Source organism: Podarcis liolepis, assembly GCF_965112155.1.
Source record: "Podarcis liolepis genome assembly, chromosome: 9".
Taxonomy (NCBI): domain Eukaryota; kingdom Metazoa; phylum Chordata; class Lepidosauria; order Squamata; family Lacertidae; genus Podarcis; species Podarcis liolepis.
In genome coordinates, this window is record NC_139564.1 from 15,583,159 (window position 1) to 15,607,263 (window position 24,105).

The following is a 24,105-nucleotide window of genomic DNA, read 5'->3' on the forward strand; positions in this document are numbered from 1 at the left end:
CTCCATACCCCCCCCCATTTCTGGGTTTGAGTGGAATTGTTTAATTATTTCCCAGCGTTGTGCGCGACTTAAGTGGGGGGATGGGATGGGGCATCTGCATGTGAACCAGAAGCGCATGCTACACGTGATTGTTATCATGGTGCAATCGAGAGGATTAACTTGGAGATACAGTATAGGTTTTGTAAGCCTTATGAGGTCATAGAATTCTAGACTGTACCACTCAAAATATGAGTGGGAGGTAACGTTTCTGAATGTTCTCCAGCATGCAAATAGCTTCCTGCAGGTAGAAATCGTGAAAGCTTTCCCTCTGATATGCTGGGTTGATAATGCAACATGCATGGAACTAAGAAGGCACCTAGATGGTAGTGGCATAGTCTAGAATTCTGCATCTGCATATTGTTTAGATCCGCTCATAACAGTCATGGGAACTGCAGCAGCTATGCCTAACTCAGGACATGTTGTGAGGGCACATGGACTCTCCTTCCTTGGAGGAGGTTTTTAAGCAGAGGTTGGATGGCCATCTGTCATGGATGCTTTAGCTGAGATTCCTCCATTGCAGGGGGTTGGAATAGATGACCCGCAGGGTCCCTTCCAGCTGTACTGTTCTATTATGCAGCCACCTGACTGAAGATCAGCCAAGGGTCTGGGTCTGATCAGTGCTTGAATGGGAGACCACTTGGGACGAAAGGCAGGACACAAGTTTGCTAAATAAAATAATAACCGGAAGTACAGTGATACCTTGGGTTACATAGGCTTCAGGTTACAGACACTTCAGGTTACAGACTCCGCTAACCCAGAAATAGTACCTCGGGTTAAGAACTTTGCTTCAGGATGAGAACAGAAGTCGTGCTCTGGTGGCGCGGCAGCAGAGGGAGGCCCCATTAGCTAAAGTGGTGCTTCAGGTTAAGGACAGTTTCAGGTTAAGAACGGACCTCCAGAACGAATTAAGTACTTAACCCGAGGTACCACTGTATATCATGTGCACTTGATTTTCTTCCAATAAACTGGCTGGGTGTATTGCCTAGTCACAGATAACTGACAGCAAGTTAAAATGAGCAGCTACCAGCATGATTTTTTTTTTACGCCTGGTTTGAGAATCTACTAAAAGAAATAGTGATTATTTTCTTAAACACTGCTTCACAAAAACGTATTCACGTGAAAGAGTCATGTCGCCTGCAAAAATCACGAGGCATCAAAAATTCACTCCTTTGCTTCTGGCCTTTCATTGTAGGCTTCTGGAAATTGTCCTGTGAGCTCTTGTCTTTTGGGCAACCGCAGGCTTGCTTTTGTGTGATTTTGTATAAACCAACGCTGAAGAGCCGAGAAGAAAGGGGACATGCGTGTAGAGAACATGATTATTAGCCCGCTGCAAGAATCTGTAGGATTGCCCTCCAGGGTTTGTGGTTATGCTGATATAATCCCTTGGTAGATCTTTACATAATAGGATCCATTGTACACCACAAATGCCGAAGGACCAAACTTCATTAGGATGTGTTTACATTAAGCGAGGCTTAACAAGGGACTGGTTTCACTGACAGCAGCTGTACTCTAGTACCCTGCCAGTGCCACAGAATAGTTTTGCCCCATATGCTTCTAGTTGGGCATAGTTAGCTTTGCAACATTGTGATTTATTTAAATGCAGTAGCTATTGTGGTAGCTTTCTGACTTATTTTCCAGTGCTGGGCAGATACAACAACCTTGGAACTAGCCGGCTTGGCAAAGCGCTAAGAAGCAAAGTGTTTGGTACAGGGGAGACAATCTAAGGAAAGCAGCCCATGATGATTAAAAGTTTGCTTTTATTGCTTTGATTATTTGATTGTTTTTAGGTATTTATATCTCGCTTTCACATAAATTGCAAAGAAGCTATAAAAATGATAATAGCAATGAATAGTTTTTTAAAAACCAACAGCAGCACACGTAGCAGCAGATTAAAAAGCAATAACAAACTTAATAACTAAACACCTATAGAACTAGCAGTACAAATTGGAAGGACTGGTTATCAGTCCCTTTTTTGGGCGGGGGGAATAAAATAAAGATTGAAACTTAATCATGCAGTCTCTGTTTTATTGTGCTGGGTACCTGTTACACACAAGCTGGAAACCTCTTCCCTGATATAATGGGTTTTTCTTTTAATGGAGGGACAGCTGGGCTCCCACCTGCAGCCTGACATGGTTAGTAACAGGGTTACCCTCTCACCTGCCATTTGCTAGATCACACTCATACGCACAGAAACTGGATGGGTTTGTTCATCTGTGGGTGCCAGCTGGCAAGCCTCAAAAATATCAGATCTTATCTGGCTAACATTCCTGTTCCTGCTGTGGTTTCATTTGGATTTGGTTATCCATCACTTCCGCCTCTTGGCTCTTAGAAGCACTGTTTGTTTGGTATCAAGTAGCTGCCAGGATCCATCCCCAAAGTGGTCATATTTCAGTGTCTGAGAGGTAACTGGATGTACTTTCTGAGTAAAATCTGTGGCATGTAAATAAATAAAAAATACGTGCCATTATTAATTCATTCTAGCACAGGGAGGATAGTAGTTAAGAGCAAAAAGCTTCTTAAAAAGCAATATCCCCTTTAAGATCCAGTGGTTCTTTTTTTAACTTGTGCTAATTCAGCTTTGAGTGTCTGATTTTCATGATAGTGCAAGGAGTAGTTTGGGAGCTGGGGTTGGTTGGTTGGCTGGTTATACCTTTAATGCGTTTTCTCAGTCTTTAGGTAGGTAGTCATGTTTAATTACTGGTTTTTGGCTTTAAGCAAAAGCTTAGGTGTAATCTAAGCTTTGCTTAGTTGCCCAGTTGCCACTTACAACCTTGTGTCCCCCCCCCCCTTTTTCTTAGCACAGCTTCATAGAAATACATATTGTGATAATGACACGGAACTGGATCCAGAGTTCTTATGAACAGAACTCTGCTCACTGGGCACTTCCACCTGAGGAAGTGGGGAAGCAATATTTGCTGCTTCCTCCTTCTCCCCAAAAAGCTTTTTTGTGGAACTTGGTAGAAAGTGGTGCAGAAGTCTGCAGGGAGAGTTGGCAAACTTCTACCTCTCCCGCTTTCTGCAGCAAGAGCTTTGGTCCTCTCTTTTCCATGAAACAAGTTCTTGCGTTTGCTGAAGTAACACTTTGGATCCAGCCCGCTGTGTGCATATTATGCCGTAGAGTAGAACTCGGCTTCACAACTCTGCGCAAGTGGCTTCTGTCTGTGCAGCAGAACTTCCTAGCCCTCTCCTAGCCCCTACAGCTCCCCTCCCCACCTGCACACCCTCAAAATCAGCTCAGGTGGGTTGGGGGACCCTGCAGAGTAGATTTGGAGGGTACGCAGCGGGAATACAACCCCTGCATCAGTGCTGCACCTGTTTTTTAAATATATTTGAAAGACCACTGTAAACAGTTGAAATCATTGGTAGGAATACAATAATACAATGATACTTGTAAAGTAACATGAACTTTGGTTACCATGATGATATAATGGATTACAGTAAAAGATGCAGGAATAAAATTTAGAAATGGAACTGATGGAGGGAGGGAAGGAGGTCTAAAGGTTCGAAAGAACCTCTTTCTATTTTTGGAATGGTCATCTTTGTTGTGTACAGCTTTATGCAGAACTAATACAATTTTATTTTTTTAAAAAAATTATATACTGGTATATGCATTTATTTGTATTTTTTAAGGTATTTATATACTGCCCTCTCAAAAAGTATCAGGGTGGGGTGCAGCGATATAAAAAAACTTAAAGAAACCAATTTAAAGCTGTCATTAGAATGACTGCCTCCTCAGGCCAGTCATTTCCCCTTATTGTTCACATAATAGCAAACTTCAAATCCTTGGTTGCCATCACTTCTGCCACCAGATGGTGGTTCTTGAGTTAGTGAGGTTTATGGCACCGGATTGCCAACAGGCATTAGTACCCATGAACACTTATCTTCATTTCACAACCAGTTTTAAGCTTTGGACAACAGCAGTGCTCTATTCTGACAGGCAGATAGGAACACTTTCCAGATCTCTAGTGTTATGGGAGCATGCACCACGAATCTTTCTTTGCAGCAATGACTATATTAGTTTTCATGAGCAGAGACTCCGGGGAAGATGAAGTCCTCTTGTTCTGCAGAGGAAATAGTTCAGCTTGGCCTTTTTCTTCGGAGTGCAAAAATGAAACCTGTGCTCGTTTTCCAAGAAAAATACTGTGAAGAGACAAGCTTGAGCAAAGAACACTTTCCCAGCAGAGTAGTATGTTGAGTGTAGATTAATCAAAACTTTGAAAACAAACTTGAAAACGTCATTGTAATTTTTTGCAGCGAGTTACATTTATATCCTCTTTTCTCTTTCAGAATGCTACATGAAGACCTTGAGATCAGCGATAGTGACGAGGGTGACGATGACCAAGTCAGTGTGTGTAGATAAAACTTTTAAATCCTGCAAATACCCAGAATACCTTTAAAAACATTTATGGCCTGTTTTCCTGCCTGAGCTGCTTATACTAACCTTTCTCCCTTTTTTGTTGTTGTTCTTCTTGTTAAATAGGTTTCTGATAAGCCGTCTTCCTCATCCACTCCTCCAAGGTACGGTTTCTTGGAAATAACAGGGAGGCAGAGGTGGGGAACAGCTCACAAGTTGTTTTATGCATGTAAACAGAAATCCTTGTGGAAGCAGCTCGGGGTTGTGGGCGAGAGGTTAAGAGGAGAGAGAGAGTGAGACTGACTGAACTGTTCACTGATTGGGATAATTTGGTAACACTTGGAGGGAATGCATGAGGCTGTTTTAATACTTCCCTGCTTCTTCAAAGCACTAGAATTCAGAGTGTAAGAAAAGCATTGCTAGATCAGGCCAGTGGCCCAGTATTCTGTTCTCTGCAGCAGCCAGCCGGACACCTACAGAAAGCTCACATGTAGGAACTGAGTGCAAATCTATCCACTAGCGAGTCCTAGCAGTGGAGGCAGAGTTATTGACCAGTATGCTTTGGGGTTCCTAGATATCTAGTTCACCTGTGGGATTGTGAAGATAAAATGGGATCACCTTGTGTACACCATCCATAGTTCCATGGAGTAAGATTCTTATTTTAAAATCTAAAAACCACTCTACATTTGAAACAAAAGCAACATACAAAAATAGAATACAAAATGTAAAATAAATCATACTGTAAGGTAATGCAGATCTCTGCGGGGAAGGACCCGAATTAATGGATTCAAATTACAAAAAAGGGAGTTTCTGCCTAAACGTCAGGAAGAACTTTGTGACGGCAGTAGCTGTTCAGCAGCTGAATTTTTTCCACCTTGAGAGTGTATGCAGGCTGTCCTTCCTTGGAGGAGGATTCTAAGCAGAGGTTGGGAGGCCATCTGTCAGGGATGCTTTAGCTGAGATTCCTGTATTGCAGGGGGTTGGAATAGATGAGCCTTGGGGGTTCCTTGCAATTCTACAATTCTGAGATTCTATAAAACAAGGTTAAAAAGTCAAGGATGTACAGTGTTACCTTGGGTTACAAACACCTCGGGTTACAAACACAGTGGTGCCTCGCAAGATGAAAAGAATCCGTTCTGTGATTCTCTTCGTCTAGCGGTTTTTTCGTCTTGCGAAGCAAGCCCATTGACGGATTAGCGGATTGGCGCTATTAGCGGCTTTTAGCGGCTTATCGGCTTATCGGATCAGCTGATAAGCGGCTTAGCGGCTTAAAAAAGGGGGGGAAGGGGGAAAAACCGCAGGAACTCGCAAGACATTTTCGTATTGCGAAGCAAGCCCATAGGAGATTCGTTTTGCGAAGCACCTCCAAAACAGAAAACTCTTTCGTCTAGCGAGTTTTCCATCTTGCGATGCATTCGTCTTGCGGGGCACCACTGCACTTCGGGCTACAGACTCCACTAACCCAGAAATAGTACCTCGGGTTAAGAACTTTACCTCAGGATGAGAAGAGAAATAGCATGGTGGCAGCAGGAGGCCCCATTAGCTAAAGTGGTACCTCAGGTTAAGAACGGTTTCAGGTTAAGAACGGACCTCCAGAACGAATTAAATTCATAACCAGAGGTACCACTGTACATGTTTTGAGCTTATTTACTCTCCCCCGGGGAAATGGTGTATTTTGGTCATTAGATGAAATGTGTTTGATCTTCTGCTTTTCTGGCAGTTGTACAGTGATACCTCGGGTTAAGAACTTAATTTGTTCTGGAGGTCCATTCGTAACCTGAAACTATTCTTAACCTGAAGCACCACTTTAGCTAATGGGGCTCCTGCTGCCGCCGCACGATTTCTGTTCTCATCCTGAAGCAAAGTTCTTAACCCAAGGTAATATTTCTGGGTTAACGTAGTCTGTAACCTGAAGTGTCTGTAACCCGAGGTACCACTGTATCACATAGTTGCTCTCAAAAGCCCCCTTGCTTCCTAGAAATGTTTCTCTCCCTCCCTCCACCCCTGTGTGTGTGTGTGTGTGTGTGTGTGTGTGTGTGTGTGTGATTGTGATTTAGCACTTTTGCATTTTCATCCTTTTGAGGGATCAGGAAAATGTGATCCCCCAGTGAACAATGATAGAATGTTTTAAATGATGCTGGTTGGATTTTATCTCCCTCTCTCTCTCTCTCTGTCCCACCCCCAGTGTTAGCCTGTCTCTTGAGGGGGTGGAAGTGCAGAAAGATGATCCTTACCCGCTTCTAATTTTATCTCATGGTATTGACTTGCAGTGCCCCACAATCACAGCCTGAGAGTGTGGCATTGGCACATTCCAGCAGTCCAGAGTCTGGGAGCACAAGCGACTCGGACAGTTCCTCTGACTCTGAGAGTGAGAGCAGCTCCAGTGAAAGTGAAGCAAATGATCCCCCAACGAGAGCATCCACACCTGAGGTACGGTGTCCCATTTGTTTTTAAGTGCATGATCTCTGTGTTATGAATAGCCAATAGGAGGCCCCTCTTGACTTTTTTTTTTAATCCAATCAGATAATTTAATTGTTCTGTCAGCAGAATGCTGTAAATCTCTTCTACCACGTTACTGGTCCCTTTCCACCCTCCCAGTTTCCCACGCTGTACATTTGAACCCTGTGCTACTGTAGTCCAGCCGTCCACATAACACCATCAGCACATACTTTAGCCACCGGCTGAAAGTCATTTCCTTCAGGCCATGTAGCCAGAAATGTTTCAACAGAGGCACAGTGCAAATAGAAGAAGACGCCTTCATCTCAGTATGGTTCCCCTTTATCACATAATAATAATAATAATAATAATAATAATAATAATAATAATAATAATTTTATTATTTATACCCCACCCATCTGGCTGGGCTTCTCCAGCCACTCTAGGCGGCATCCAAAAAAATATTAAAATACTGTAATACATCAAATATTAAAAGCTTCCCTAAACGGCTGCCTTCAGATGTCTTCTAAAAGTCTGGTAGTTGTTCTTCTCTTTGACATCTGGTGGGAGGGCGTTCCACAGGGAGGGCACCACTACCGAGAAGGCCCTCTGCCTGGTTCCCTGTAACTTGGCTTCTTGCAGTGAGGGAACCGCCAGAAGGCCCTCGGTGCTGGACCTCAGTGTCTGGGCTGAACGATGGGGGTGGAGACGCTCCTTCAGGTATACCGGACCGAGGCCGTTTAGGACTTTAAAGGTCAGCCCCAACACTTTGAATTGTACTCGGAAACGTACTGGCCCAACAAAACAACAACAAGAATCCACCAGCAGCATTCAAATCAATCTGGCTAACCTGATCCAAACACACACACACCCCGGTCACACAAAAAACAAATTTCAATACAGCCAATCAGAGACAACCAACCTCACCCTAGGCCACCCCCAAAGAAATACAACAAGCGAATAGTAAAGAGAACCCACACAAGTGATGCTGACACAAAACCCCACACGTATACTAAGTAGAAGAATAGAAGCATTGCCGCCCGATCCCACCCCACTCGCCATTCCCCCCTTCCCATCTTTCCCCCTTTTCTTCCTAACCTACCACTGTATGTAACACTAATGTCTCACACCAAATGAAACTGATCTGTAGGCAACTTGAAAAAAAGAGACAATGCACATATTTTTGTAAACTAATAAATCTTTATTAAAAATATTTTTTTAAAAAAATTGCATGAATGCAAAACAGACAAAACCTTAAATCGAAGCATCTAATATATTCAAAGTGTATTTAATACATTAAATAAGTTCAGTACATTTTAATAATGATGATGCCCATATGGTTATCAGGCATCCCAAGGCCTCTTTCCACCTTCCAGCCAACAGATTGTATGCAGCGGTCATACAAGTGGAAGGCAGTTTGCGCCAACCAATGATTCTCTTCCACTTCTCCTTACTGCCCCCTTTACTTTCCTGGCTGAGTGGGGCTGTGTTGTACAGCGCTGCAGAATTGCACAGAAAGTGGGTGGAGGGGTCATGATCCAGGAGGAAGGACCTTCAGATACATCCTGATGTAACCTTTCACTACAAACTGTTGGCTGGAATAGCAGAAGGTGTCAAAAAGTTTTTGCTTCTTACTGAACAGTTGGATTGAATGCTACCTGCAGCTGTCACCTCGGGTCTTGCCCTATAAGTGCAATGATCAGAAGCTTTAAAAAATCCCAATGAAATTTACAAATTCAGGGATAAGGCCTGGTGTGCTGGTGCCTGTCAGTTGCATGCGCTCTGTGTGGTGATGACATCTGTCATACGGAGCGATTGTAAAGTGTCCTCTGAACGATGACCATAAGGCCTCTATTGCCAACAAATCAAAGAACTGTTTGAACAAGGGTGAAATTTCTGCCCGTGTTTTGAGTGGTTTTGAGTTCAGAATCTTTTCTGCATCTAAGTTCTGTTTTGAAATTTTAGCTCAAACCATTCGATCCCAATTATTTTATTTACATGATTGTATATGTGCAAGTCTTTTTTTTTTAAGCAAATTTCAACAGAAGATTTAGACCTTTTCCAGAAATCTGTGTGGAACATTCATGTCTGTAGGAAGGGTTCCTTCCCCTCCTCCTCTTTCCCTGGGACGTGGCTGGACTTGACTTGATTTATTCAGTTTTGGAGGCCTTCGCTGACCTACTTGGGAAGCCAAACTGGGGAAAAGCACCATTAATGTCATAATCAAGAGCAGGAGTGTTGTGAAATTGCTTCGGGAACGAAAATCTGTTTTTTACGTCATTGGTATAATGTCAAGCTTTGTGTGGCATGTTGAGGATCTATGGAATTATGAAAACCATCTTTTAAAAATGGGCCTTAATTCATTACCCATCAACCTTCTTGATTGGCACCTTCATAATACACCTTTAGGCACCAGGCAAAAACATTCCTTTTTAACCAGGCCTTTGGTTGATTCGATTGACATTCTATGGGGGTTTTTTGGGAGAGGAGGGTATTGGGTTGTTTTTATTTTGGTTATCTATGTTGTGGTTTTATATTTTGATTTTGTTCTGTGAACCGCCCTGAGACCTCCGGGTATAGGGCGGTATGATAATAATAATAATAATAATAGCAGGGGACCCACATTGCAGTCCTTTATATGAAGCAGAGAGGGAAGCAAAATACCATTTGGATTACAGTTTTGATTGTAGAGTCATCTGGTTTTCCTCACTGTATCTGGGCTGCACCGCTTTGGGCTGCAGATGAGGGCTCATAGGACTGCATGCTTGTCCATAAAAATAAATAAATACCCCTTGTGCATAGAAAATCAGCATGTCTGGGACAAGTGGGCTTTTCTCTGACAGGCCTGCTTTCTACGCACAGAGATTTTGTTTCTGGTTTTGTATGGCGGAGCGTGGAGTCATTAGAATTGCTACCTTCCCTCTGAAGCAGTACAGTGATACCTCGGGTTAAATACGTTTCGAGTTGAGCGCGTTCGAGTTGCGCTCCGCGGCAACCCGAAAGTTACAGAGCGCGTTAATTCCGGGTTTCGCCGCATGTGCAGTCGCTCAAAATGACGTCATGCGCAGAAGCGGTGAAAAGCGAAGCGCGCGTGCACAGACGTGCCGTCACTAGATACGTTTACCTCTAGATGCGGACGGGGCTCCGGAACAGATCCCCGTTCGTATCTAGAGGTACCACTGTATAGACAAGGGACGGGTTTGCTATCTGAGTGAGAACCAGGCCATAGAGTGACTCTGTACATTTTGCGCAATTGTCTTCATGGGGGCCCACTTGACAGAGGTGGGCAGGGCCAAGTGGGGCAGAGCTCTATGGATTTGAATATATACAATGGGCTACATTCCATGCACCTCTCTCCATCCCAAGAGGCTTGAGGGTGTGGAGCACAGCTGGTGAGGAGCCTGGCCTGGGTATGGTCCCAGTGGGTTGGAGGACCACATTTAGTCCCTGTGGCGATCACACAGGGTCCCCAGATGTTTGACGGTCTATTGACCCTGTGCCACCATTGTGATTGCTTTCTTCGCTGCCACCAACCAGTTTCTCTCGGGTACACACGGAGTCCAGACAGTTGTTAACATTACCAAATAATCAAGTTTATTTTATAGGCATTAACAAGCTTATGGTTTCAGTTAAGGTTTCTTGTCAGTTTCTTAATCTTAGTTCCTTTACTGTCCTATATGTTCCTAACAACTTCAAACTGATTATCCCAACTATCTATCTGACTCCACCTAACAGTTCCTCTCACTCTCTCACCACACAACTCGACCAACCCACAGACCTATCCTCCCTCTTCCTTCTCCAATTCCCCCAACTCTCAACTGACTTCCACACAGCTCCCATTCTAACTCCCCCTATCAGTTTCCACTGGCCAATCACATCACACTCATTTTAACCCTTTCCTTATGACCCACCTAGGAGGCAAATGCCACAGTCCCTTACACCTGAAGCCCCACACCTTGGAAGTAAGAGAAGCCACCTCAGGCAGGTTTCCTTGGAGATAGCCCAGACATGGCACAGCAATAAAGAAAAGGCAGAGCCATTTGGGTGGTGGATGTGGAAATAATAATAATAATAATAATAATAATAATAATAATAATAATAATTTATTATTTATACCCCGCCCATCTGGCTGAGTTTCCCCAGCCACTCTGGGCGGCTTCCAATCAAGTGTTAAAAACAACACAGCATTAAGTATTAAAAACTTCCCTAAACAGGGCTGCCTTCAGATATATTTTAAAGAGAAGATAGCTGCTTATTTCCTTCACATCTGAAGGGAGGGCGCTCCACAGGGCGGGTGCCACTACCGAGAAGGCCCTCTGTCTGGTTCCCTGTAACCTCACTTCTCGCAATGAGGGAACCGCCAGAAGGCCCTCAGAGCTGGACCTCCGTGTCAGGGCTGAACGATGGGGGTGGAGATGCTCCTTCAGGTATACAGGACCGAGTGAAGCTCTTTGCCCGGGCATGTGCTGGTGCTCACATCAGAATTATGTTCTTGGGCAAAGCCACCATTTCTGGTCCTTCCACCCTTGCTCAGTTCAGAATATAGGCCTCAGAGGTATGGTGCAGATGAAGCAATGCGTCTTGTGACGGGTGCACAACTGACTGGTGTTTCTCTTTTCTTTTTCGCCACAGCCCGATCCACAGACATCCAACAGATGGCAGCTGAACAACTGGCTGATCAAGGTGAACCAGCCGGTGTCTCCCACCGAGAATTTCCTTGAGGATGACCGCAGCAGGGGGAGTCTCCAGGAAGGCAAGGGGCAAGGGAAAACTTGCAGCGGCAGCAGCAGCAAAAGGGAATGCTCGCAGCCGCCAGATGGACACTCGAAAACTGCCAGCAAAGCACCCCGGTCAGCTCAAGAGGTACACCTCCCTACCAAGCGCAGCTACCAGAAGTCTCCGGTGCACACAGAGGAACCCCAGTCCCACCAGGTTGTGGGCAGTAAGCAGCCCAGGAAGTCCAGCAAAGTCGCAGCACCGGAGGAACCGAAGCGAGGCCTGACGGTAGAGAGTGAGCCGCCCGGTCTGTATGGGGCAAAGGACCAGTCTTCCAAAGACAAGCCCAAGGTGAAAACGAAAGGGCGGCTGAAGTTTGGCGACAAGAAGGAACTGAAGCTGGCAGTGCCGGAGCCCGCCGAGAAGAAAAAGCACAAGAGCTTGCACCAGGCCACTGTTAAATTGTTCTCGGACCGGGGTGTTGCAAAAGACAGTGCGGCTGGCAGTGCCCTGGAGCTGTTGCCCCTCAGCCCTTTGAGCCAGAGCCCCAGGGTTCCCGCCACCAGCAGAACTAGCGGCACGAAACCAGCTGTTGTGGTAAGAGAGGACAAGGACAAGTTTCTCTTGCCTATCAGGGATAAGAAGTTGCTGTCGCCCTTGAGGGACTGCCCGGTCCCTCCCTCGCTTGTGGTTAAAATTGAGCTCGCTCTCCTCTCGCGGGTTCCACATCCGCCCCGGAAGGGGGGGGACTGCCCCAAAAGACTGGAGGTCAGAGAGAGCCACAGCTTGAAGAAGCAGGATGCAGACAAGAGGAGACAAGAGGATGCGCCAAGCAAGTCTGTCAAAAAGAGAAAGGTAAGAGAGGGAGATCTGTGCAGTTGGTACTTTTTATTTTAACCCTTCAGTATTCCTTGTATTTATTTTACCACGTGCTATTTATCTGTTTGAGGGATGCAGGTGGCGCTGTGGGTTAAACCACAGAGCCTAGGGCTTGCTGATCAGAAGGTCGGCGGTTCGAATCCCTGCGATGGGGTGAGCTCCTGTTGCTCGGTCCCAGCTCCTGCCAACCTAGCAGTTCGAAAGCACAAAGTGCAAGTAGATAAATAGGTACCGCTCCGGCAGGAAGGTAAACGGTGTTTCCATGCGCTGCTCTGGTTCACCAGAAGTAGCTTAGTCATGCTGGCCTCATGACCTGGAAGCTGTACGCCGGCTCCCTCTGCCAATAAAGCGAGATGAGCGCCGCAACCCCAGAGTCGTCCGCGACTGGACCTAATGGTCAGGGGTCCCTTTACCTTTACCTTATTTATCTGTTTGTTTCTTTGCTAAAAAAAAAATAAAAAAAAATAGGACGCACAATATCCATCCCTTCTTAGCTGTATTTTCAGCAGTTCAGAATAATATATTCGGTGCTACATCACCTCCACTAACCACATTATGTTTGTGTGTGAGAGATTTGTACTGGCTGTGATTCGTGGAGGTCTTGAGGTCAATGAAAATGGCAGCTCAGCTCAGCTCAGCAATATAGTGGTGGAGAGAACGGAAGATTCCATGATAGAGATGATTAGAAAAGGGATCAGTATCAGGCCCAGACATCCTAAAGCAGCTGCCCTCTCTCTACCGTGACAGCTGGCTGCATCTGTGAACCTGCTATTTTAGTTTTCCACAGCAACCCCTGGGGTGACAGTAGCCTGGCTGGCATGCCACATTAAATAGAGAACGCCGGTGCACGATGCTCAAAAGTTTGCACGGTTCTCCTCCGTTGGTGCTGCTGCCGCCGCACCACTGCATGCAAACTGCAAGCAGTAATCAAGGCTTGTTCTTGGCTGTGGAAATAATATCTAAAAAGCGTGCACCAGTTTAATGGTTTAATGTGATGGATGAACTGGGGGCCCTGCCGTGCACTCTGGAGAATTGTGGGACGTTAAAATGTGACTCCTGGCTTCTCTTGCAATCTCTAAAACTGTGTATAAAATAAAAACCGAATACCCTACAAAATATTGATGATCGAATCAGAAACTTAAAACAACCTTACACAATTAAATCAGTAACACGTAGAATATCCTACCCAATGGTAGCTGGCCAGATAACAACATTACTTTTTGTGTAGATGTTAATTTTCTTTTTTTAAGGATGGATAGAGATAGATAGATAGATAGATAGATAGGATATTAGGGGTTGGTGTAATCAAAAGTGGCAAGCAAGTAACTTAGCTACCTAACATCCATATACTTTTTTCTTAAATGCAAGAAAACTAAGCAAGAAAATTAAATGTTGCCCATTTAATTAATGGGCAGTGACATGGCACACTGGTTTAAAATGTTATAATGGCTAATATTTTAATATTTTTCACCTTCTTTTATTCATTTGTATTAAAAAAAATTAGATGCAGCAATTGACTTGGGGTAGTGAGCTGACTGGTAAAAATAGTCACTGAGTAGCAAGCTCAGTGACTCAGAGTAGTCACTTGGTAGTTGCTATAATAATCATTTCTCGGTCTTGTGGCTAGGATCATGCAATTCCAAGGTTTACTTGCTTTGCTTTTCATAGTACATTCTTTCTGAACTTAATCCTGATTTTCCCTTGGTTTGGACGGTGGTGGTGGTTTTCTGCTGGAAGCATTTGTGTATAAAAGTTGTCTCGATAACTTCCTCCCCCCCCCCCACGTGTATCTGATTCTTGTTAAAATAGCTTCGGGGGGGGGGATCCGCGTGGGGTTAACTCTCTGGTGTGTGTTTCCCTTTTGGCAAACAAAAGTACAGTCAGCTGCTATCAGTGACTTGACCAGAAGGAATTTTTGTGTTGCAGTCTCAGTTTAATTCATACTCACCAGGAATTTTATATCTATTGAACAGGCTTAAAAGGCAGCCTTATCTGAATCATCCAAGGTCAGGAAAAAAATCCTGTATACATGGCTTCCTTTGGTCTTGCTGAGGTAGAGATTTCTCTCTTGGTTGGACTGCTGAGTAAATCAGTCGGTTCCCCAAGCCCACCCCCTACCCCCAAATAAGAAAGAAGAATGGAAATTCCAGTCCTGCTAGATGTTGTTAAATTAGCTAACTAGGATTACATTTTGAAATCAGCATGTCACATGCTGATTAATGATTGGCAACTTTTTGTGGGGGAGCAATATGAAGTCAGTCACATTTATCTCTATAAATATAACACTTTCTAGCAAGCAGTTAACACCCCCACCAGCCACATTTTCAACTGAAGAGCAAGAACGGAAGGACTGAAAGATTATTGTCGATTAATTCACTACCCCTGAAGCTTGAGGGCTCGGGGGACAGGTCTTTAACCTCCTCACCTCAGTGACAGTGTGAACAGCAATGAAGGCTTGGGCAAATTTCTCCTTTTAGGGCCGTCAGCTGTTTTTGACCAGCGTGGTGTAGTGGTTAGGCGCGGTGGACTCGTAATCTGGTGAACCGGGTTCGCTTCCCCGCTCCTCCACATGCAGCTGCTGGGTGACCTTGGGCTAGTCACACTTCTCTGAAGTCTCTCAGCCCCACTCACCTCACAGAGTGTTTGTTGTGGGGGAGGAGGGGAAAGGAGAATGTTAGCCGCTTTGAGACTCCTTAAGGGGAGTGAAAGGTGGGATATCAAGTCCAAACTCTTCTTCTTTTCCTTGCTCATGCGTGGAGGAACTCAACAGCTGTGATACAGAAGAAGGCAAGTGCCTCGTCGAAGCCTCTCTTGCTGTACAAACCTCATCCAAATATGTTAGAAGAGCCCTTTTCCTGTGTCCATGCATAATAGGAAAGGGTGATGGAGGGTGGCAGAGCTACTTGGGGGTCAGCCAGGCTACTTGGGGAACAGATTTTGTCCACAGGCCTCCAGTAGCTTCTCTCTCTTGTGCATTTAGGCCCTCCTGCAGCTTGGGAAAACTATGTACATAGAAGCACCCTTCCACTGTGCTTATATTTTAGCTGCATGGGAAACCATGGATGCAAGCCTGTGGCTCCTTATCTGATCCAGCCGCCCAGGCCGCTTGCTGTTAGCTGGAAAAACAGCAACAATGCTGACTGATTTTAACACTGTGTTTTATGTTATTGACACCTGGCCTGAGACCATTTGAAATGCAGGTAAGGAATCCAGTAAACAACAACAGTAATAATAATACTGTTCTGCATTTGTCCTTTTATCAGCAGGAAGATTCTCTGAGAAGCGATCAGAAAAAAGTCAAGATGGATAGAGAAACCAAATCACCCCCGTTGTCAGGTCACAAAGACTCCAGTAAAAACAAGTGAGTATGAAGTTCTCGTGTAAATAAGTGGGGGGGGGGGGCAGTGGCTCCCTTTTTGTGCTTTCAGCTTAAAAAAATAAATAAATCATTATTTTGGCTAAAGAATGGCCTAAGTCTACAGCATGGCTATTGTGGCTGTGACTGTCTCAGTTGTAGGAGTCTAACCTTTTCTACTACTTGCACCACTAAAGGCTGTTGGGACTGTGCTGGCAATATCCAGAAACCCCCATACACGGCATTGTTTAATATTCATGTTACGAAACAGTTAGCAAATATTTGCTTTGTTATCAGTGCTGCGTTTGTTCAAACTGTTCTTTCCCCTTAGATTAAATCTGAGGCACCTAGTAGATCCCAAGGCTTGCCGGTAAGGACACTTATTTTTAAAACTTTATAAAATTGCCCAGGCTTCGGGCACCAAATCCCTAAACCCTGATGCGGCCTGGGATCTGTGTGTTCTTAACTCTCGCCAGAAGGGGAAGAGCTCAGGCAATTTAGTTGTTGTGGTTTGGGTGCTTAGAACAGGGAGTCCTGCCCTTTCGCCTACAGAACAACGCTTGGTAACATATGGAAATATCTTGCTGAGGGAGCGTTCCTGCAGCCCTGGCTGATGCACATGGATGCATATGCACATGTGCATATTTGGATCGGGGGCATAGTGAATTGTGATGAGGATGCAGCATGTTTTTACATAAAGAATAAATCAAACCATTGTTTCTCGAACTTAGCTCTCATTTCGAATTGCAGTTTTTCATTCGTTTAAAAGGAAAAGGGCCCTGAAATCATGTTTTGGACCTGGTTGGAACAAACCACAGTTTCCCACATTCAAATATGGTGGGGGACAGAAAATGGGAAACTCTGAACCTCCTCTGTTAGTGCATGGAGAAGGGAAGGGTTTGCCACAGCCTGTTCTAGCAGGAGGAAATCATGGTTTTGCATTACTTCTGAACCGGGCCACAGACTATCAAGAAGTTTTTGGTCTACATTGCAACATAGTTCTGCAAAGTGCTGTGGAACTGTGGAATTAGCCAGCCACAAGGTGTAGGTCCCTAGCTGATTTTGGACTACAACTGCTATCATCCCTAGCTAGCAGGACCAGTGGTCAGAGATGATGGAAATTGTAGTCCAACAACAGTTGGCGACCCAACTTTGAGAAACACTGAATTAAACCAAGGTAATCTCCAAAGAGCTAGTCTTGAGTGTTAGATTTGAGCATGTGTGATACAGCTTCACGTTCCAAGTTCTGCCTATAAAGCTTATGTAACATATCCAGGCCTGGTACTGGACTTTGAAAAACAAAGTATTATGAATATTGCAGTTTCATGGAGGACCAGTGCTATGTAGCGGTTAGGGTGTTAGGACTGCGGGAACCCAGGTTCAGATCCTTGCTCAGAATACATATTGGGTTAGCCACTATCTCTTAGCTCAAACTACCTCATAGGATTGTTTTGGGGGTGAAATCTTGGGCAGGAGTGCCATGCATTCTGCATTGAGCTCCATGGAAGAAAAGCAGCATATAAGTGCACCAAATAAATAGTAGTTAAAGATACAAAAATTCTGGTGGCCATACTAGAATCTGCAACAATAAATCCTTTGAATCTTAAAAGAGCACATTGTGCCGGATGTTCTTACTATCGTTGCACTCCTACGAATAATCATTTTGCATTCTGACAATATTTTAACGTTCTTTGCCAATCCATTGTCTTACTTAATCCTAAAGTAATTGGCAGGATTCTATAGATAAATATGTATGCAGGGTGATTGCAATCTTGAGCAGAAGGAAAATAGGAACAGGTGGTACCTCTGAGTGTCTTTTGTTTGAAACTTGCTTGTTGTGCTATAAAAGGACTGCATTGTGGTCACTTTTCAGTCTGGCTGAGAGAATTCTTAGCATTGCAACTGTGAGTCGCTGCCCCAGTTTCTGACCCTGTGTAGTGCAGAGATCACAAACGAAATCTATGTTCAATGTACACAAAATGACTTACTGTGACTTAAGCCATGGATCTGAAAGGGTTCAAGAATGACACTGGGAGTCCTTTTGACAGAGTCTTCAAAAAGTATTTTGTTTAAAAGCCAAATGTTTCCCTGCACAGACTAATAATAATACTAATAATAAATGGTTCTGCGTCTGCAGGGGGGCTTTGAACAACAGCCATGTTCCTATGATGGCAAACCACTTTTGAAATGGGAGGATAGCTTCTTAAGTTCTTCCACATTTGTCCCGGACATTCAAAGCAAAAATTAAAAAAACACCTAGTAGTTTGCCCAAACTTCTGGGTCCACCTGAAAGTAGCTCTTTGGACCTCAGACATTGTGGGGACCAAATTGTTATGTCTCCCAGCAGCTACATTTAATCGGATCCTTAGCTTCAGTTCTGCTTTAGAGACAAAGCCCAAGGGTGTGTTATTCTGGATACATGTTTGGCTTCTGCAGATGGTTAATGTGCAAATGAATTGCCAGAAAGTCCCTAATTCCCCCCTCCCCACTGCTCTTGATGAAGTCTTTTCAGCTGTCTGTTTTGCAGCATCTCCCACTAAATAAACAGAGCCCCTGTGTTTCCCCTTCCACCAATGAAGGCTTTACAATAAGCCATATGGCTTAAAACTGATTTGACTCGCCCTCTCCAGGATTTCAAAGCCATCAGTAGAGACACAAAGACAAGAGATGCCACTGCCGCCGCTGCCGCCTCCACCGCCGCCTCCACCGTTGTCTCCTGCGCAGAAACCAGCCAAGATGGCCCAGAAGAGGCCAAAGATTGAAAGCGGTGCCTGCAGCCAGCCTCCTGGTCTCAGTATCAGCACTGCCAAGAGCAAGGATAGCCACAAGGATTCTTCATCCTCCAAGCACAGGAAACTGGAGGGGAAGCCTTCCGAAAGCTCAAAAAGCAACAAAGTAGGTGTCAATGACTAATTCGCAATTGGAGCCTTTGATGATGACCTCTTCCTTACAGGGCTCGACCTTGGGCTGCTCAGGGGAGAAGGTTTCAAATACTTATTTGGGGGGCTATGTCTGCATAGCTTAGAAATAAAGCATAGCATGTAGCCATAAATCTCATCACTTCTGCATGCTGCTGGAAACTCTGCTGAACGGGGGAATGTACCTTGGAGCCTTATCAGAGGCTCAGGTCATTAATTATTGTTGGAGGACGATTCCGAAGGCTCAGCCGGAAGATGAGCTTTATCAGCTTGGCCGAGTGGAGATTCCAACAGTTCACCCATCATGTGGGTGAGCAACAGCCATATTACTTCCTAACACTAGATGCAAGTTCATGCTCACTTGGGGCTTTTGAATCAAAGGGGTTGGGGAGAGAGTCCGTGACTTATTCTTTTCCACCCTCTAGAAAATATTCAGCCTGTTGGAACATTTCTAGTCAGAAGCCAAGTTTCCTCATCATGCTCTGTTAAAAAATGCAGTGAAAAGAGATGTCCTGGAGCAAATAAATGCATGCTCATCTTGGAAAGGAAAAGTTTTGATGTGGCTATCTTTTTCTGAGTACATAACTTACTTGATGCCTTTTCCTCTTTGATTTCTCAGAGATCTGCAGATGATGTTCCAAATCCTTTCCCAGTGCCTTCTTTGCCAAATGGTACCTCCAAGCCAACCAAACCTCAGGGCAAGCCGCACAAGTAAGAATGCAGTTTCTGTTCCTTTCTGGTTAAGTTCGCTTTTGAGCTCTCGTTTTACCTTCCTTGTTTTCTTCTCTTGTCAACCACCTAGCTTGCCATTCTATGAAACAAAAAAAAAATTTTTTTTTAAAGTCTCCCCTACCCCACCTAAGTCCAGATAGATGTCATTTTGCTTCTCCATTCAAACTTTCCCCTCATATGGCTTGTACACATGGACCCCTCGATCTATTTTTACAGCTTCTGATGTAGTCTAAATTTTCAAAGGGTGTATATGATAGCAACAGTCAGAATTAGAACCAATAGGATGCTGTGTATCCTTTGTCTCTTGTATTTCAAGCAAGGAAGCATGACTGAAACTATGGCATATTAAGGTATTAGAACCCTGTAGTGTATCTCCTGAAAATTCAGGAACATGGGTTGCATTTTTAAGTGCCTCTACTCCCGGTTTTGTTTTTAAATCATTGCACATATAAAAATAGCATTCTGAGGAGGGATGTTTAGCATTGTTCTCTCCCTCATGCTAGTTTATTGAATGCAGGGAGCCTTTTAGTTGGAGAAGCATGGAGACATCACACATAAAGATCTCTCTCTCTATGTCTTGACAAGTGTTAGGCAAGTAGGTAGTTTCTTTGATGTAAAAGATCTGAGTTCATTAATGCACGTTAAGAGGTTTGACTAATTCAACCTGTGCAGAGCAAAAGCACGTACATTTTTCAAAACTAGTATTTCATTTACTTTAAAAAACAAACAAACTGAAAAATCCCATTCTGTCTTGTGTCTCACTTCAGACAACATCCAGTGGAATTTCACTTAAACGAAGCCAAAAGGTTGAGGCACAAAGCCGACACAATGGTAAGTGCTTTGACTTAGTGCTGGATGCAAGAAAGTTTGCCCAAAGTTCTGAGCGGCCGGATAACTAAACTCCCTTCTACTTAATTAAAGTGTAGAAATTCTGTGGTTGGAACTCATTTCCTGCATTTGCTCAATCTGGGCTTCAGTGTTATGGTTCACGACATGAACAGCTTGTGTTACTCAGGGCTGGTGCTCTGTGATGGTCTTCTGTGGCAGGGGAGGCCACTTCCCTTTGGCCTCTGTGGTCTTGGCAAGGCATTAACAACACCAAGAGTGCTTGGCTTGGGACATAATTTCCGCCCCGTCATTACCCACCCCCACCTCAACTCTGCTTCTCCAACAGTCTTTTCAGACACAAGCTGTTTATACCATTCTGTCCATTGCTTTTTAAAATATGGGGGAATGTTTGAAAGTGGCGTACCCCACATTCTGGTGGTGTACAGCCCATTCTGCTACCTCATTCTGAAGGCTACAAAGTTCAATTCTGGGTTTGGTTTCTGGTTGTTGCTTGGAGTGGGACAGAATATAGGGAATAGCCACCTAAGACATGTTTGCTACTCAAATCACATATCACAGTCTTCCCCGACTTAGTGTGCAGAATTTGCTTTTGGACTACAAGTCCCATCAACCCCAGCCATCTATTTGGGATGTTGTGAAAGGGCATAGCAGCATGCTGTCAAGTCGCTGACATTTGCCAGCACCAATATGTGCATACATGGACTTTGCTTATTCGATTATGAAAGTAAATTCTTTGCTTTCTAATAGCCCCTGGTCCTTCCCTTCCCTCCTGCTTTGAAAAAGCTAAAAAGCTTTTTACTGATTAGAGAAAGCTAGTCTGGTTGCATAACGCCATTTACCTTAAGCAGCAGTAATGAGTTCTTCCCTCTCAGATGCACCAGTTTCTGAGTGCATTGTGTTCTACTGGATGATGTAATCATGCTTAACAGCAAGCAGTGAATAGATTTGGTGCTTCAAAAAATATGTGCGTCCTTTGAAATGGCCATGTTAAACTTTTGCACAGTTCCGTTCCATTCCATTCTTGGGACCCCCCTCTGCCCAGTTGTTCCGTGTGTTTTGGGCATGGATTGCAAATGCGTTGCCCATGGGTCACATGCACCCAGAGAAGCCATCCCTGGAGACTGCTGGGTCCCACCCCCCTGCCCCCTCTTAAATTTGGCCTGGGTGAAAAGCCTCCCATTTGCTCCAAAAGAAATATATTTTATCAAGCCAAATGTTAGCGTCGGGTGATCTTCCTGGTGACTGATGCTAGAGGGAGGAAAGGTTAACTCTTGTCTCCCTAGCTGCAGTCTCCAGCAAAACCACCCTAGCCTCCCAAGAAAATTAAGCTTGGGGAAAAAATCACTCAAGGAGGACTTCAGATTGTTGCTTGTTTGCAGTAAACAAACCATAGCTAAGCATGTTAAGTGTGTATGTGGGCGTTAAAGGGGGAGCGGGGAATGCCTTCAAATGGAAATCGGCTGCCATCATGAGGCTAGAGCAGGGGTCTGCAACCTTTAAGACAAAAAGAGCCACTTGGACCCGTTTCCGAAGAAAAAAAAACTGGGAGCCGCAAAACTCGTCATTATAAAAATAACTTTTTTGTCACTTTTTATTATTTCTTTGTTGGACCCCTCAGAATTACTCCTTCTCATAGAAATAAACGTTAAATTAACAAGTTACCTTTTTTGTGTGTGTGTGTTCTTCACTCCCCTTCAAAACAGTGACCAGCGTACATGCCCCCTTTCAATGCAGTGACCAGCGTACATGCCCCTTACAATGTAGTGGGCGGGCGGGCGGGAAGGTGACGTCGGGATGGTGCGTGAATAACGCACGCACCGCCCCATGCGACGTCACAGCCAGCACAGTGCCCGCCACAGTGGGGAGTGTCGGGGCGCACAATGCGCCTCCTCCCCTCGCTAGTATCCGCCCCGGAGCTGCGGCAAAGGTGTAAAAGAGCCATATGCGGCTCCGGAGCCACGGGTTGCAGACCCCTGGGCTAGAGGTTCCCATGTCAAATTCTTGGCGTCAGTCCAAATGATTGTACAGAGCATTGAACCCTTGTTAGTTGACCACCATTCTTCTTCTCTCCAACAGACAGATGACATTGGAAAGGCCTTCAAGTACCTGGATGCTGCCCTATCCTTGATTGAGTGTGGCATTGCCATGGAATCTGATCCCCTCTCACCAAAGCCAGCCTATAGCATGTTCGCAGAGACCATAGACCTCATCAAGTAAGTGGGACACCCCTTCCTTGCCTGGTAATAAGCACGTCCCCTTATGCTCATACTCCCAATTTCTACTCTTCCTACGCTAGGGGCCTTCCCCCTACCTTCTTGCACTTTTTGCTTTGCGTTGGCGAAGGACCTGAGCTCAGAAGTGGCGCCATTATGAAATGGAGAAATCTACAGCTTTATACAGTGGTACCTCGGGTTACAGACACTTCAGGTTACAGACTCCGCTAACCCAGAAATAGTAGTTTGGTTTAAGAACTTTGCTTCAGGATGAGAACAGAAATTGTGCGGCGGCAGGAGCAGAAGGCCCCATCAGCTAAAGTGGTACCTGAGGTTAAGAACAGTTTCAGGTTAAGAATGGCCCTCCGGAACAAATTAAGTTTTTAACCTGAGGTACCACTGTACTTTTCCTTTGAAGATAGCAGGTGGGCTATCTAAAAGAGAAAAAATAAGTAAGCCCTCCCCCATTCCACTCTAGGCCAAATAATCAGTTTTCTAAATCAGCACTGTTTCCTCAATGTCAGCAGGACTATCTGGAATCAGTAAGCAAGTCAGGATGTATGTTTTGATTATTAAAAGCAGACATTTATTTTATTTTATTTTTTGCTTTCTCACAGATTCATAATGACATTAAAATACTTTGCGGACTCTTCAACAAACACGCATGAAAAAATCTTCATTGTTTTTTGGTGAGTGGACCTTCTGTTTTCAAGCATTATAGTTTGAGAAATAAGGTGGGAGGGTTTTAAAAGAAAAAGGTTAAGTCCAATGGATTCAAGTTACGTGAAAAGAGATTCTGACTAAACCTTAGAAAGAACTTTCTGGCAGTGATAGCCGTTCGACAGTGGAACGGACTCCTTTAGGAGGTTGTGGATTCTCCTTCATTATGGATGGTTTCGTTGAGATTCCTGCATTGCGGGGGGCTGAACTAGATGACCCCTGGGGTCCCAACTCTACAGTCCTATGATAAGGAAAAACCCTTACGTTTACCCAGTGTACAATACCATTAAAAGGAAGTTAGGATATCATTTTTTTTGTCTTCTGTGTTTTACATTGTTTCTTAAAACAGCAAATTAATATTTAAAAATGTAGCGAGAGCGATACAGAATTATATTAAAGATTGTCAAGAAACTGTATGTGACACCCATTTGGGAAAGTGGGATATAAAACCACCTCCACCCCCCAATTTCCACCCCAGCCCTGGCTTCACTGGGTTGCGGTGAAAATGCCCTCACTATTTTAGAGTTGCTGGGGGAACCCAGCCAGAGGGACAGGGTATAAGTAATAAAACTATTATTGTTTTATATTTTGTTTTCATGTGGAGAGGTTATAGCACAGTGGTTGAGCATATGCTTTGCATGCCCCAAGTCTTGATTTCTATTCAGCTTCAGCACAGGCGCAGATCCCATACTTTGCAGTTCTTGGGTTCAGCCCCCAGCATACCTGGTTAAAAGACTCAGTTAGTAGAGGGTGGGAGAGATCTCTTTCCGTCTTGGGGAGATGCTGCCAATCAGTGCAGACAGTAAGGAGCTAGATCAGGGGTCAGCAACCTTTTTCAGCTCTGGGCCAGTCCACCATCCCTCAGACCACATGGTGGGCTGGACTATATTTGGG

The 24,105-nt window shown here is 44.5% G+C and overlaps 2 protein-coding genes across 23 annotated transcripts in view; one reads left to right on the forward strand and one right to left on the reverse strand.

Moving 5' to 3' along the window:
• The window catches only part of AFF1 (ALF transcription elongation factor 1), a 146,834-nt gene that overhangs the window by 114,954 nt on the left and 7,775 nt on the right, over positions 1–24,105 (forward strand). For 5 of the 22 annotated variants that reach the window (XR_014515523.1, XM_083458592.1, XM_083458595.1 and 2 more), the window contains 11 exons: positions 4,327–4,387; positions 4,520–4,557; positions 6,664–6,823; positions 11,462–12,400; positions 15,688–15,785; positions 16,111–16,149; positions 18,410–18,674; positions 19,317–19,408; positions 20,197–20,260; positions 22,355–22,491; positions 23,109–23,180. Coding sequence is in view for 18 of the 22 variants with exons in the window: in XM_083458592.1 (XP_083314718.1) it covers positions 4,327–4,387; positions 4,520–4,557; positions 6,664–6,823; positions 11,462–12,400; positions 15,688–15,785; positions 16,111–16,149; positions 18,410–18,674; positions 19,317–19,408; positions 20,197–20,260; positions 22,355–22,491; positions 23,109–23,180 (1,965 nt within the window). In the remaining 4 variants the exon portion in view is untranslated. The remainder of the gene's footprint in view (positions 1–4,326; positions 4,388–4,519; positions 4,558–6,663; positions 6,824–11,461; positions 12,401–15,687; positions 15,786–16,110; positions 16,150–18,409; positions 18,675–19,316; positions 19,409–20,196; positions 20,261–22,354; positions 22,492–23,108; positions 23,181–24,105) is intronic. The other 17 variants (XR_014515524.1, XR_014515525.1, XM_083458580.1 and 14 more) reach the window with 5 other exon arrangements.
• LOC310685915 (17-beta-hydroxysteroid dehydrogenase 13-like) overlaps positions 1–24,105 on the reverse strand; it is a 162,010-nt gene that overhangs the window by 72,575 nt on the left and 65,330 nt on the right. The gene's annotated exons all lie outside the window — the stretch shown is intronic.